Source organism: Lipophrys pholis (assembly GCF_963383615.2).
Source record: "Lipophrys pholis genome assembly, chromosome: 2".
Lineage (NCBI taxonomy): Eukaryota > Metazoa > Chordata > Actinopteri > Blenniiformes > Blenniidae > Lipophrys > Lipophrys pholis.
In genome coordinates this window covers 29644723-29659652 of record NC_137636.1, presented here as the reverse complement: position 1 = coordinate 29659652, position 14930 = coordinate 29644723, and the positions used below count along the sequence as shown (strand labels likewise).

Below are 14930 nucleotides of genomic sequence, written 5' to 3'. Positions count from 1 at the left end.
AACCACCAAATAAGCAATGATCCTGCACTCACTATTAGATGTCATAATAAAACGATACGTCGGTTGTGGTGGTTGAGAGCGAAGGCATGAACGATTTTGTCAATTTTTTTCTTGCAAAAAGCGATCCACGTTATATTACTATAAGTTAAGCAATCGCGTTACACAGTCTAACATGTAAAACGTGACAGTTTCCAAATGCTCGTAATAAAGCAAATTGTGAAAAGGAAACAGACAGGATGCAACAATCACTGACCACAGCCAGCTAATGTAAAAAAAACCATGGCTTTCCATAACTCTAAAGTGGACCTTTCACGACCTCACTTTAAGGTGTTCAATAGATTATAAAATCAAGCAAAGATAAAAATGAATATTTTATTCATCAGCCTCATTTCTCTGTTTTTTTTTTTTTATTAGCAATATGTCAAAAGAACAGCACAGCATACGCAGCAAGAAAAAAAGTAAAGTCCGAAACAAATGTACATATTAAGAATCAGCACTAAACTTTCTACGAAAATAGAGCGAAACCGTAAATGTTTCTTTTTAATTATTTTTAAACAGTAAGGACGTGATTAATCCCTGCTAATCTTTATTGACACATGGAGTCCTGTGATGACCCCCAAACAGCTGCAGCAAACTCATTAAACTCGCCTTCATTATATCAAACAAGATTAGAAAGAAGAAAAAAAAAGGATGGTGCAGCTGAATTGAAATTCAAAATATTCATTAAATCCAAAAGAGGCTGGGAAGCAGCAGCGCTGCGGCCGGGATTAGCAGACCTGGTGATCTGTGATCTGCTCGGGAGAAGGAGTTCTGCTCGGGGGGCAGCTCTTTGGGGTCGGGGCGTCTGAGCTCCAGCCTGCAGGCGTTCTGCACCTCCTCTAATGGGATCTGGACCTCGCTGGGCCTGGTTAGACCCAGACGATCACGCACCTGGGAGGAGAGAGAGGAATTACATCAACTCCGAATTGTGTGTGTGCTGGCAAAGCTTCAATTTTAAGCAATTCCATATTAATATTACACACGTGTACAATTAGTCATCTATTGATTTATATTGTGTTTAGGAGCACACTTGTAGGGAAAGGTTTGTTTATTTATTTATATACATATAGATAAATCTTTGTCATTTTAGATGCATACACTATGTTTTGTCTTTCTGCATAGATCACTCTCCTCACTAATAATATCAGGGGGACCTAGCTATGGACTAGACTAGCCTAGATTATAGCTAAATAGTTGCCCTGGGTGGTGGTGGTGGTGGTGTGTTGAACTCTGGGTGGTGGTGGTGGGTTGGACTCTGGGTGGTGGTGGTGGTCTGTTGGACCCTGGGTGGTGGTGGTGTGTTAGACCCCACCATAATAAGTTAGTTATGTTTGTTGGGTGTCAAAATCCCAGGTTGCATGTGTGAAATTGTGGAAATAAAATAAAATAAAATAAAATAAAATAAAATAAACCAACCAACCAACCAACCAACCAACCAACCAACCAGTCAGTCAGTCAGTCAGTCAATCAGTCAGTAGTACAGGCATATTTTCTGGACATTTATTTTCCCCTAATAAAGTTCAAACAGGGAAACGTCCATATATTTTAGATTTATTTCAGATTATTATGGCTATCTAGGTATAAGAGAGGTTTGTCAGCTCACCCTCTCCACCTCCTCAAACACTCGCAGGAAGTTCCGTCGGAGCACGTCGGCCAGCTCGCTCTCTGTCCAGTTTCTCTGCAGGAGTTCCTGGATTAGGACGGGGTACTTTGACACATCCTGTAACCCCACAGGAAAGCTGTTAACAAAGAAGAAGAAAAAAAAAAAAACACAACATTTTTTTAAATCATAGTTTTTGCTTCTAAATGACTCAAATGAGTCACTTTGGATTTGCCTAATGCATCACCTGAATATGTCTTATATTTGATAGCCATAACACTGAGCCTTCAGCGTCATCTGTTGTTTGATAACAAGAGTTAAGTTAAAAGTTCAATTAAATGACTACCATTGTGCAGAGAATGTAGTGCAGCAGGTTTTTCTCTTCGCATCTGTTAGCAGTATAAAGTTATTGATTTTAAACATTTCTCTGTCTGTTGACAACTGGACAGCCAAATCGTTGATATTATTATAAAGCAACCAAAAGCAGAAAAATTGATCTGCTTTAACAACAGTCTTTGAAAGACGCTCTCTCGAGAGGGCTTGAGACAACGTGCGGCCGACTGCCTCGAGTTTGCTCTCTTTTCTGAAAACTCTCGACTCTGCAGAAGACAGAAAATCGTAGATTTTCAGTTTACAAGCAGCACGTGTATTTTCCTTTGCCTTTGTGCTTCCAGTCATCTGCACGGAGTGTCGGCACGTGAAATCCTCTCACCCCGTTGCACCTTCAAAGTCTCCTCCGATTCCTATGGACTCAGCTCCAATCACCTGCTTAATGTGATCAAAATGGTCTGTGAAAAGACAGATGGAATAATAAATCACCGGAGATAAAAAAAAAGAAAAAAAGAAAAAAGAAAAAGAAAAGAAAAGAAAAGACATACAAGCTCCAGATTTAATACACGTCTATCAAAGATGGATGCCTCACCGGCCACCCGGGAGACGTTTGCCTCGTCCCTGCAGGAAATGAATTTGCTGTGGAGATTCACCATGATCAACCCCTTGTTGCTTTTCTGCAACACACACACACACACACACACACACACACACACACACACACACACACACACACACACACACACACACACACACACACACACACACACACACACACACACACACACACACACACACACACACACACACACACACACACACACAGTGTCACTGTGAAATCAAGTGTGAAGTTGGACAGAATGCAGACTAAAATTCGATTATTTTAATTGCCAGCGACAATATCTGTTATTAGACCATTCAGTCAGCATTGGCTGCTCCCATCAGTTTGAATGTTTTCATTACATTTGCGATTGTTTATCTCACAAACCTCACGCCGCACATTTAAAGGACTGCCAACTACAACGCTTAAACATACAGATACATCTGGTTGGGCAGAGATCCGTGCTGTTATCCACCAAGTGTGTGTTTGTATTGGTGGTGGGCCGATTGATCCAAATATCGTTGATATCAATACCTACTCTGGTATCGATATGAAATGATACCAGCACACTCAGATCGATACTTACTTTCACTGTCTCTCCTGTATACATGCTGCTCCAGCCTGAACACTTTGCCTGAAATAACATTTTGTTCTAGTTTGTTCTGCAGTAATAGTTTTGCACACGTTCTTTATTTAAGAAAAGAAATCCTGACATTACAATGTTTGTTTGATATAAAATCTATACATCACAAGGTATGGGAGAAAATTGTTTCGTCACTGTTTGTAACAAAACCATATTTAGGCTATAAAGATAATTAAGTATTTTCGGTTTACCTATAAACTTTTCCGAAATTCTGTTAAAGTACTTAAATGTTGTGAAAATTCATCCAGATTTAGAAACTTGATGATGCATTAACCTTGAATATTAAACAGTATTTGTATCGGATTGGCATCTGCGATACTGGCCCTGTATTTTTACCAAATCTTGCAGTATCGCCCACCACCAGTTTGTATCATCCCATGCTGGATCTCTGTGCGTGCTGTGCATGGTGAGACGACAAAGAAAAATATAGTGGGAGGCGAAGGAGGCGACGGAGATTATGTAAAGTGCATAACAATGAAAAAGCCATCAATGGGAAGTTCACAAGAATATACCCGGAGAATTTGAAATCTATTATCACGTCCATGTTGAAACAGCAATTTGTTAATGGGGGGGGGATAGCATAAATGTTTGATGCAGTATGCAAACAGATCAACAATATGAACATATAGCATCTTCTTTTTCTGGAGGTATCAATAAAAATTTGACCGAAAATTAATGAATCATTAACCTGATTGAGGAGATAATTATTCAATCAAGCAACTGAGCAGGCAATTAATCACTCGGCGGATTGTTTTCCTCACCAGCTTGTGCAGCAGCCAGTCAGGTACGTTGCGGCTGTGGTTGCAGATAGCGTAGGAAGATGAATGGCTGAAAATAACGGGAGCCTTGGAGTGCCTCAGCACGGCCAGAGCGCTGTCCCAAGAAGTGTGGGAGAGGTCCACAATCATTCCCAGCCGGTTCATTTCCTCCACCACGGCCTCAAAAACACATCGAAAGACCATTTCAGAAGCAATTTACAGTATCTCAATAAGGACGTCACTTCAGCCAGCACGTACGCAAACACTGGAGCAGGCGAGAACGTGCTGCAGGGAGGGAGCCAGCTAGAGCAGGAGAGCGTGATAAAGACGTTTGTGTCTTGACCATCGTAGTTTGAATCATCCTATTTGGAAGTGGTTCCACATATGGGGGGTGGGGGGGGACATTTCCCAGCATGATTGATGACATGGACTATCAACATTTTTGTGATTGAAACTAAGTAAAACTGAATTTAATGAAAGTTTGATAAAGATAAACAACAATCCTCAACAAAAGTTTTATTGCGAAACCAGAAGCCAAACATTTAGATTACATTATATCAGGTATATATTCATTAAAAATAGAAACATGGTGAATAGGAGAAAAGTAAACACATTAATAGGATGTATAGGGAAAGGCTGCTGGTAAATGAACAAATTAGGCATAAAAACTAATAACAGCTGCGGACTGCATACAAGGACTTACTGCATGTTTCAGATTGAGTATCTAAAGAGCTCAAGAGGGGTGTGATTTATTGCAGATTTTATGAATCCCAGCAGCTGTGAACAATAATATTTTAATGAAGAGGCGACGCCATCAAGTGAAGAAGTGACATTCAGGCTGAATGACAGAAAACATTCGGTTGGAGAGTTGCGGGGGATGGGTGGGGGTGGGGGGGCAATGTAGTTTAAACTCTGTACGGTGGGTTCATCCTCCCACACTTTGAAAACCCCTACTGTGAGTCACAAATACTATTCAAAAGATGCTAGTTTGAGTAATTTGTGTTTCTCTGAGAAAGATTATAAGATTAACTGCACTAACCAACTTTTGGTGATAAAGTCCACGTTATTTAGCCCATCTGCATCTACAAAAACTAATAGCTATAGCTTATACTGATAATAATTGAGACTACACAATTCATTAACTAAAATAATCTGATTATCTTTTAAGATTAAAAAATATATATATTAGAATAAGTAAGAGAATGAAAGAATACAGAAGGTCTACAAAAACTCTTTGTGGTAAAACAAACAGGTAAAATCATAAAAGCTGATCTTACTGTGGGTTAAACTCACCTTTCCAAAGTCTGTCAGGCTGTCATTCTGTCTTTGAAACACACTGTAAAGGTTTGAGGACGATTCAGCCCTGCAATGAGAATAAAACACTTCTCACGTCTCCCGTAACGTCGCATACCGGACTCTTCATGCAGCTACAACGTGATGCTTTGAGAGACAATTAATTTACTTACTCCTTCTGTGTAAACAGACTCGTATTAGATGCATTTCTTTCTATCAAATAACTCACAAAAACACGGCTCCATATTTTCTTTATCCGAAAGCTGGTTTCAAAAACCCGGGTCATAAAAACACGACAGCACCTAGTGTTCGACAAGAATCGATATGATGGTGAATAAATTTTTTTTACCAAGGTGTGTTGCAGGTGTGTGTGAGCGCCATGGAGCGGACGCCGAGCTGGTAGAACATGCGCAGAGCCGGAAGGCTACTGTCAATCGAGTGACCTCCCTCAAGGCTGACGAGACATCCGATCTTATGCCTCATCTCAGCGTCCTTCAGCTCTGTGACGTCGGGCACACAACAACAACAACAACAACAACAACAACAACATATACAAGTGTCAGACAAAAGGTCACATCCGGTGCGTATACCACTCGCAAAGCTTCTCTGCGATCGTGTGAGATGGTCTGATTTGCAGCATGGAGTAGCTCCACCGAACCCCGTGCGGACGTGACCAGCTCGAAGTCCGGATACTCGGTGCACATGCGTCTGACCACATCGATCTGCTCCAGGGTCAGCCTCACGGCGTCCTTCTGCTGGGCCCCGCACATCACATAGGCCGCAAACATCTGGCAAAAGGACGGCGGCGACACGCGAGAGCGCGGGAGACACGTTTTAGGAACTGAAGTGAAATGTCATTGTCTTTGTCAAACACACAGTAAATGCTGTGATTGGTTCATGGGTTTTTATTTGATCATAATATTGTGGCCGTTTTCATGGCCTACTTGTATAACTTTACGGCATCATTCTGATCAGTGTGTTACTGGTTTCAACTGACTTTACTTGCCTTGTATTTTATTTCCTTTCAACGATATAAAACATTATTAGAATAGTTCCGCTTTAATTTATTATTTCAAAGCAATTGAAATGTGTAAAACAGCCTTGTGTCAGGAGTGAGCGCCGTTTAATCTGCAGTACCTGTGTCTGAACATGTCCTGCTCGGAGGCGGGAGATGTCGGTGGCCACTTTACTGACATTATGAAGGTCAATTTGGCTCAGGCGATTGTTGTGAAGGATCCTCAGCTGAAGAGCCAGGTCATTATGACTGACAGGCGGAGCGAGGGGGCAGGAGAGAGAGGGCGACGGGGCGGACGGGAGACAAGAGAGAGGCAATCTGATTTCAATACTCCATCTCTATCAGGGCGGCATCTGTGTAGGCACAACAAGAAGCATCATTCACCCATCGATGAGAGGATATCTGGACATCAAGTCGTGGGCTCTGTCCCTCGCCGAGTATCCAGTTATCAAGTGGCACAGAGAGGAAACCAGGAGCGACTGCATCCAGAATCTGCATGAAGCACTCATCATGACAGTTTTCTTAGAGGACGTGTTCTGAAGAGAGAAAACAAACCAGGTGATCTGATAACAGACCCATTACAACTGTATGGCCAGACACACACACCACCACATAACTGTACAACTAATACAGTAGCAGAACAACAAATCTAATAAAAAGGATGGCGTTCATAAATTAAAAAGTTATCAAATATACTGTATTTTACATTATATGATAATATAATATGGCTAATTTCATCTAAATAGAGGAATACAGATATTTTCAAAGCAAACCTGTATTTTTACCATGTACACAAAAATGATAAATCATGACAGCTACAATTGTATAGCACAGCAAATTCTACATTATTATTATTATTATCGTAATTATGATTATTATTATGATTATTATTATTTTAAATAGCAGGGAAGTTACAACAACAGACTTACCATCCTGGTGGTGTTAAAGCTACTATTTGACCCTCTTGTTGAGCTTACTGTATTGAAACTGTAGGAAGTTTCCAGCACCTCGACACAAACAGAAGAGAGCCGCACCGTGGTGATGCATTCACAGATATCGGAAAATCTAATGAGGTAACACACACTTTTCGTGTAAACTATCTCACAGCGTTTAAAGTTTAGTTGCATTTATTTTCCACACCTTTATTCGGGAGCATAGCTGAACAATATGCTAATGTGACGTAATAAGTTTACATTCGACATCACCTCCAACACTGTTTATGAACGTATTTAACAAATTTACCAGGGGCATTTGAAAGCCCCATTGTGACCTTTGGGTTGGAAGCTGCCCTCTGCTGGTCACATGTTGAGCTAAAGAGTTTAGCTCATAAAATGTACTATTATAAACATTAAAAAATAAAAATGAAAACACAAATAATGAATTGAGCACAGCATAATGATTTAATCAATCAACTGAAGGCGTGGTTCGATAACGTAAAGTTACTGACCGCTTCAATTGTGGGCGTGGTCAAATATCGTTGCAGCTGCTGCCCTTTCAATAGATTAAAAACAATTGAATTTTAATATAACAATGATTAAAATGGGACAAATGGTTTTGTCAGTACATTTGTAAAGTTTGGGGAAAAGAAAAAAAATTAACTTCACACCATCATCGACAAGCCTGTCTCCAGGTAAATATCCTGATTTGTAAAACAGCATTTGGTCGAGTGTTAATTACATGAAACATAAAGAAGGAAGCGTGTCAGATTAAACAGGCTGGAAACATTTAATTTTGTGCATGCACTTTTCTTCTTTTATCACAACCTCACGACAGGAAATCCACACAAGTAACTCCAGAATGTAAAGCTGGAACCTTTACGTTTTTTTTGTTGTTGTTGTTTTTTTTTTAGCCTCAACAAAAGTGTCTGAAGACGGAGCAAGAATACAATCTCAAGGTAAGACGGCCTGTAACAGAATAACAATCACATAATGATGACATTAAAGCTGCTACTTTGCTGTTTACGGGGTGAGCAGCTTACAAGAGTACAGTAAATGTACTGTGGTAATACTGGAAAGTCTCTTTATGGCCCTTTTTAAATGGATCTACTGCACCTACTGAATGCATTATTTGTGGCAGTGATACTTTGCTTTGTCTTGATTTGCCGTGGAGGGATAAAATGTTATTATATTCCCTATTAAACGTGTGCTTTCTTTGGACATTGTGATATAGTGTTTCCTCATGATCAGACGCAGTAGTGTTCGGATATAGTTTATATGACACGCTTCATTCAATACTTATTATGACCTATTGATTCATACTTTGTCAATGTGATTGGAGGTGTGCTGCTTCAGAAACTGATCCGAATACAGCCTCATTTTCATGCATTTTCCCAAGGTAGCTTTTTCTACTTTTTGTTTCCAGGCCACATTTCTTTAGGATGTGTTTCGACTCAGATTGTAATTTTCAGTCTCCTCTTGTATTTTCTTCATGTGGCGCTGCTTCAGAGATAAAAGATAGAGGGCAACATTGAAGATCATTTTCCAGGTTCTCATACCTGGCTAGATATCTCTTCTGAGAGACCTGACTTCACTAAAATGCTCTTTTTCTATACTGACTTATGTTTTTGAACTGTTGATTGTTAATTTTTTTTAAAAAATTTTAATATATTAATTAGTTTCATTATCCAGCTTTTGGGCCTTTTTCTGAACTTTTTTTTTTCTAGATGTTTTAAATGGTGAAAGGATTTCATACACTTTGTTTCAAAGTGTTTTGCATTTTCACACACACACAAACACACATTTGGTCCACTTTACTACATGGGCTGCTGGTAGAGCAGTCATCTCCCAGTCAAAAGGTTGCAGGTTCAATTCCCATCTCCACCTGTCCTTGAGCAAGGCACTGAACCCTAAAACGCTCCCAGTGGGTGGACTGAGTGCCTTGCATGGTAGTGCCTCCATAGGTGTGTGGTTGTGATTAGCAGTGTAAAGTTCTTTGGGGGCTGCCCGGGTGGTGGAAAAGTGAAAATACAAGTGAAATCCATTTGAGTATTACCACTTGAAGCCTCTGCCTTTCGGTGGGGAGTTTTCATGTTCCCCCTGTGCATGTGCTTACTTTTTCTCTGTACGTGGAGGTTTCCTCTTTCTGTGCAAACACATGCATTCCAGGTGACTGGTGACTTTTAAATGAGCCCACTGTGTTTATCTACACATGTCGGATGGATGGATGGATGGATGGATGGATGGTACACCACACACAGTGTCCTAACCCCTCGGGACTGTGTGCACACACAACGCCTTCTCATTTGATATGAGGCGGGTTTCTTGTTGTTATCCAACCGTTCAGATTAAATCCATTTCAGGATTCCCTCCACCGGAGCAATAGAAAACCAGATAGCTCAGCTTTTTGTTGACAATAAGTGTCTCCTAAAAGTCTTCTCTGATTCCGTAAACGACCAAACCGCTCGAATTAGCCCAAAAACCGGGGTCCATATCATGCATGGCAACCTCCGCATTTAGATGCTCCGAAACTTAAGATGTGCCTTGAACTAATGAGTCTGGGATGAATTGTGCAAATGTGAATGAGTCTGGTGTTGATGGGGAGCATCAGGGCGCCACAACTGAATTTCAATTAATTTCAGTGGGAAGATGTGAAGCCTGATTCTGTGGTCCACCCACTGAGATTTGGCCTTGTAGTCTGTAATGAGGAGAGCGATTCGCCTCTGATTGGAGCACCCTACTGTTTCAATGGAGTAATCACAACTGTGTTGATATTACTCCACCGATCCCCCCACTGCGCGGAGTGGACCCCCGGCTGACACTGTTTGAATTCAGATTAACCAAATCATTTAGTCATATTGTCGACCTTGGTGCAGAATGTGACTGGCAACACAAGAAATGAAAATCCCTCGCATTAAACCTTCAGTCTTCACAGTTTGATTAGGAGGCTTAGGCCAAATGCCTATTATTAGTGTTTGTTTTAATTAATGTTGGGGGGAAATGATTAGCCCACTATCAGGTGAGCCTTTATATAAATAAATTGTTTAATTTTAGGAGATGTTTTTCTCCCTAAACGCTTCGTAGGAAACTACTTAAAATGACGACAAGATGTGCCAGTCAACGGGGGAAATGTCACCAGTGTCATATAGATTTTCATTTTCATTTTAATTTCTTATTGTGTTCATGACTTGTGTAAGTCTGCACATCACACTGGGAAGGTCAAGCCACATGTCTCAAATCCTTTGCTGTTTGAAGTGATTCTTATTTGTGCAGCACCCTTCATTGCATAAACTTGAGTTATCTATATGCACAGATTAGTACGTTGTAATTTATTTATTTTGTTAGTTAGTTAGTAAGTCTACTTTTTTATTCTTTCTCTATGTACTTGTATGTACTTGTTTTATATGAACCTGTGTCTGCAATAAAGATTAGATATACATATATATATATATATCTATATATATATAGATATATATATAGTTCTAAGGAAGATTATCATTTCCAGAATGACATCACTGTGTAAGAGTAGTAGTGAAAGATGGCAAATAACCATTAGAATTCAAAATAGAAAAAACATTATACTGTGCATTAAAGTATATTATTCTTAATTCAATAAATAAAAGCATGGGTAACACTGTATTTCAAATGGCTGAACCAGAATAGCATAAAGAAAATGCATCGGAATCCTGTTTAGGAGGTTTGTGTGGAACTTGTTTATACCTTTTGTCGCGAACAACACAAAGGGGTCTTTACCTTGTGTTCACCAAAGTGAGAGGATAGCCTGATGAGAGGTGTTCATCTCTTTGTTCTTTCAAGTGTGAGATGCTTAAGAAACCCATCATGTGCTTTCTTCAGCGGTTGTATAGATTACACCAGCTGATGATGATCACGCCCAGAAGCCTCGGCTGCTCGTCGCTGCCGTCAGCTGCGAGTGGAAGAGTGTTAGAATGCCCACATGTATCGCCGGGTGTATTATTTATCGTGGTGTCAGGCCTGAACACACATCCAGATCGTCATTGTGGTGTTTATTTTGTGTCCCGCCTCCACCTTTTACTGCGCGCCGCTGAAAGGGTCCAAAGCCAGTCCTTGTGTGTTTGCTTTTGTGTCCCTTTTACTTCACAAATATTGATCACTAAGCCCTGCTTGGCCCGTTCCTCATCGGTACCTTTTCAAAAAAGAAGACACGGTGCCATGTTGCTCCGTGTGCTTTATAGGAGACCTCCTTTGTGCTGCCACTGCTTAAATCGAATTAAGTCCTCTCATTATTGCCACAGCGAGGAAATGATGATGATTAAATGGTGGGATGTTTTCTGTGAGAAAAGAGAAGGATTTCAGCGTGCCAGCCTGGAGATTGCCATTAAATGATCCAAAAAATAGCATGGCCCACGGCTCCCATTTGCCAGTTGTAAATGCTCTGTTATAGTCTTAGAACATGATTATAGATAATAAGTTCATCAGATAATGGTGGTCTATTCTGTTACCATTTAAGCTTTGTTTTGCAAAACCCTTTAGTCCGCAGGGCCATAAATGTCTGTCGAATAATATCAGTGATGGCACTCTAGAGCAAGGGGACGTTTGTCTGCGGCTGCATTTAAACTCATTGGACCACTAGAGGGCAGCAGCAGTCAGTTGGTTTTGCACATCATCCGTTCATGTGAAGAAAATAAATGAAAGATTAATATGTATAATAACCAAAGCTGAAAAATGCATCTGTGATTTTGGGCACAAAAAAAGATCTAAATATTTAAAATATTGTGTTTTTGCTTCAGATTACTTCTACATCAAAAATCGGTGTATAATTTCCATGTTACCGCTTAGACTTGTGATGTTTTATTTTTGTTAAATTGTCTATTATTCAGTGTAAATACACTAAGCCTTCATTTTCAGCCTCAGCTTTTGAAAGCCTGCTGAAGACATTTTGGTCTCCAAACTTCTAGTTTCTTTTTTGCCCTGGATTTCTGGCAGCCGGTTAGTCGGCGTTCATTATCTGCTCTTACAGCTTTAACTTCAGCACAGCAATTACATCCTCAGCTGCGCTGATTAATCCAACATGGAGGCATTTCACAAAATGGTTTTGAAAATACATTTCCAGACACTTACCAGGGAGTAGCTGTGGCACAGCTTGTTTATGCAGATAGACCATAGCCAGTCAAATGGCAATAAGACGTTTTCAATGGCTGCTTAAGTGTTCTCTTAACCTCTAGTGTACACTGCACAAGAAACAATAGAGTGTTTGAAAAAAAAAAAAAAAGATTAATTCAATCTATTTTACCCCTGATGTATAGTGGAAGTGCCTTATGTCATGCTTGGGTAACGTACGCTTCTCTGTTGTTCAACATATTCCCTCTTTGGCCGTTCCTTAATATGTCTCCACTGCTCTCTGCTTAACTGCTTAACCTTCTATTGTCTGCCAGCAATCACACAATCAATCACTGTCCCATTACTTGACAAGGCAGACAAAGAGAGTGTATGAGTGAGAAAAACCTTTTGGCCTGTCTCGACAAGCAAGAGGAATGTCGACTTCAGAGGGCTAACACAGGCAGAAAACATAGGCCCAGTAAATATTCAATTTAAAGGATTCCCAGATAAGGCGAGTTGAAAAATTGAGGCAGCACCCATTCTTCTAGATAAGAGAAGACGGAGCCATCTGGAGGCTGGGAGATAGCGAACTCCCACGCCATCCCGGAGACCTCACTCTCATCTGCTGCAGCGGCGAAGAAGGGGAAAAATAGAGTGCCAACACTTTCATTATGTTAACTTCAAAATGAATTCATTCACATTCACTGCATGCAGTCATTGGCTTTGGTAAACAGAAGGTTACTGTTCTGTCCGCCATAGCAGAAAACTGTGATCAGCTCTTATTAATGCATAACGTTGTCCTTTTTCATTTGTAATAGTTAGAAAAAGTATTAAATAAACACCCGTCTTGTCTTGCTGCATTGTCATTTTGAATTAATCTTTAAAGGGAGGAAAACCTTGGTACGCACCGATTGAAGCTGAAATCACAAGTCTGTCAAAAACTTGCACTTTTATAATCAATCTTTGAACCAAATAGTATTTATATAATTTCACTAGAACAGAAAAGAAGCTTTATATGCAATCTTTTGTTTAGTCGGCTTTATGGAAACAACAGAATTTTGAAACTTGTCAGATGAAATATACCAGAGTCATAAGTACAGTGATGACTTGTCACTAAAACTAAATAGAGTATGGCACATCTTGACCTGAACCTCCGCTTAATCCACCTTGAGTGCATCTTTGCAAACACACATTACTGGCAAACAGACTCGCAGACGGAGAATAACCTTGTCCACACTCCTATAAGGCACTTTGTTGACTCCTCCACTGTGCTATTTCTTGCCAGCCACATTGGATTTAGCTCTGGGATAATGTGTTTGTCACTATGTTTTATCTGTTCTCTCACTCAGGTACGCAATGCCGTTATCCCTAATTACCCCCTCTGCATCTCACACTTGGCCCAGAATTCTTAATGCTTGATAACAGATGCAGGTCGATGGGAAATTTACTTATATCGGCATTATCTCTTTGACCCGCATCGCAGACTTACTGTTCCATAGGCTCTCGGGCGAAAGCTGTTAACTCTGTGATAACAACGACCCGAAGTGATAACCTTCCAGCGGTCTTGAGGACACACAGTTTGCTACATATGTGCTGTATTGCAGTGGCAGCGTTTCCTATTCAACCTTGGATGCTCTGCTGTGCTCTGATTCATTTAATGGGATCGAGAGTGAGGTTAATCACTATGTCCGCCATAGACTATTAAAAGTACTGCCTGACCACTGTATGAAATATATTTTTCCTTTTGTGAAAGATGAATTTAGAAGGGAAAATGCCGCCGGAGCCTGTGCAGATTATTATCTATTTTAAAATTGTCTCCGTAATTAGAAGTCACTTTGAATAATTTACTTCAAGAGGTCGGCATTTTCATTTGTAGATTTTCATTAAGATCAAGGGGAAAACGCTTTAGACAAGGTCCAACTTCATATCTTTTATTGTCTGCAGAACATTGAGTAAATGGGAAAAAGTTACTGAGAATTCAAATTGAATAACTCACCGTATAGTTTTTGTTTATTTTGTTTGCGACTACATTTTAGAAGAATCTTCAATCCATAAAAATCAATGTGTATGCCTCAAAACTTTTTTCTCTTTTAAAATTTTCTACCAATGTGCATTCTGCTTGGAGTTGGAATTTGCTCCAATTGCCATAGATGTCTGCAGCATCCAGTTAAGCCTCAGCAATTACTCAGAGCTACCTCTTTTGCAACTAAAATGGGATCTAAATGGTGTGAAAATGAAGCGAGGCAATGCATATAAAGTGTCAACTGGAAAAAGTCCGCAGCCATTTCATTTGTTATGTCTGTCAACCACAAGTGCACAGTTACACTTTGAAAAGTCGGCACCTTTTAGACCACATTTTCCGGCACATTATTTAACTTGAGGAAAAGGCGAATACAGAGGAAGCCGTGGACCACAATAGAGAGGGTGGCTGCATCGGGCCTATAGGACGAATCCTGAGGGTACGTATCTCGTCGCCTTGGTTTCATATTTTACAGCCGTACTGTAGTGTGCAGCTCTGTCAAGCCCAGTTTTAATCCCCTTTTCTACTGTGTTGTGTGATGTTATAGTGTTATCTTAATGATAATCTGTGCCTGTATTTCTGCCCCAGGCGTTTCTGTCAGACTGGGTCGGTTCAGG

General features: G+C 40.2%; 1 protein-coding gene across 1 annotated transcript; it reads right to left on the bottom strand.

Annotated features, from left to right (window-relative positions):
• Positions 1 to 412: 412 nt before the first annotated feature.
• On the bottom strand, positions 413 to 7313 carry dpep2 (dipeptidase 2). The gene is made up of 11 exons (XM_080458562.1): positions 7209 to 7313; positions 6664 to 6815; positions 6402 to 6528; positions 5923 to 6052; positions 5614 to 5764; positions 5265 to 5334; positions 3975 to 4151; positions 2562 to 2646; positions 2352 to 2427; positions 1643 to 1778; positions 413 to 930 (listed from the first exon to the last, which is right to left on the bottom strand). Exons 1-11 carry the CDS (start codon positions 7209 to 7211, stop codon positions 724 to 726), a joined length of 1314 nt encoding a protein of 437 aa, XP_080314688.1. The 5' UTR covers positions 7212 to 7313; the 3' UTR covers positions 413 to 723.
• Positions 7314 to 14930: the final 7617 nt, after the last annotated feature.

Excerpts from the sequence above, each read along its gene's own strand:
- dpep2 (XM_080458562.1), bottom strand. Across the intron at positions 5,765-5,922 it reads GCTGGTCACGTCCGCACGGG|AGCTGAAGGACGCTGAGATG; the intron begins GTTCGGTGGAGC and ends CCGACGTCACAG. Across the intron at positions 5,335-5,613 it reads CACACCTGCAACACACCTTG|GGCTGAATCGTCCTCAAACC; the intron begins GTAAAAAAAATT and ends TTCTCATTGCAG.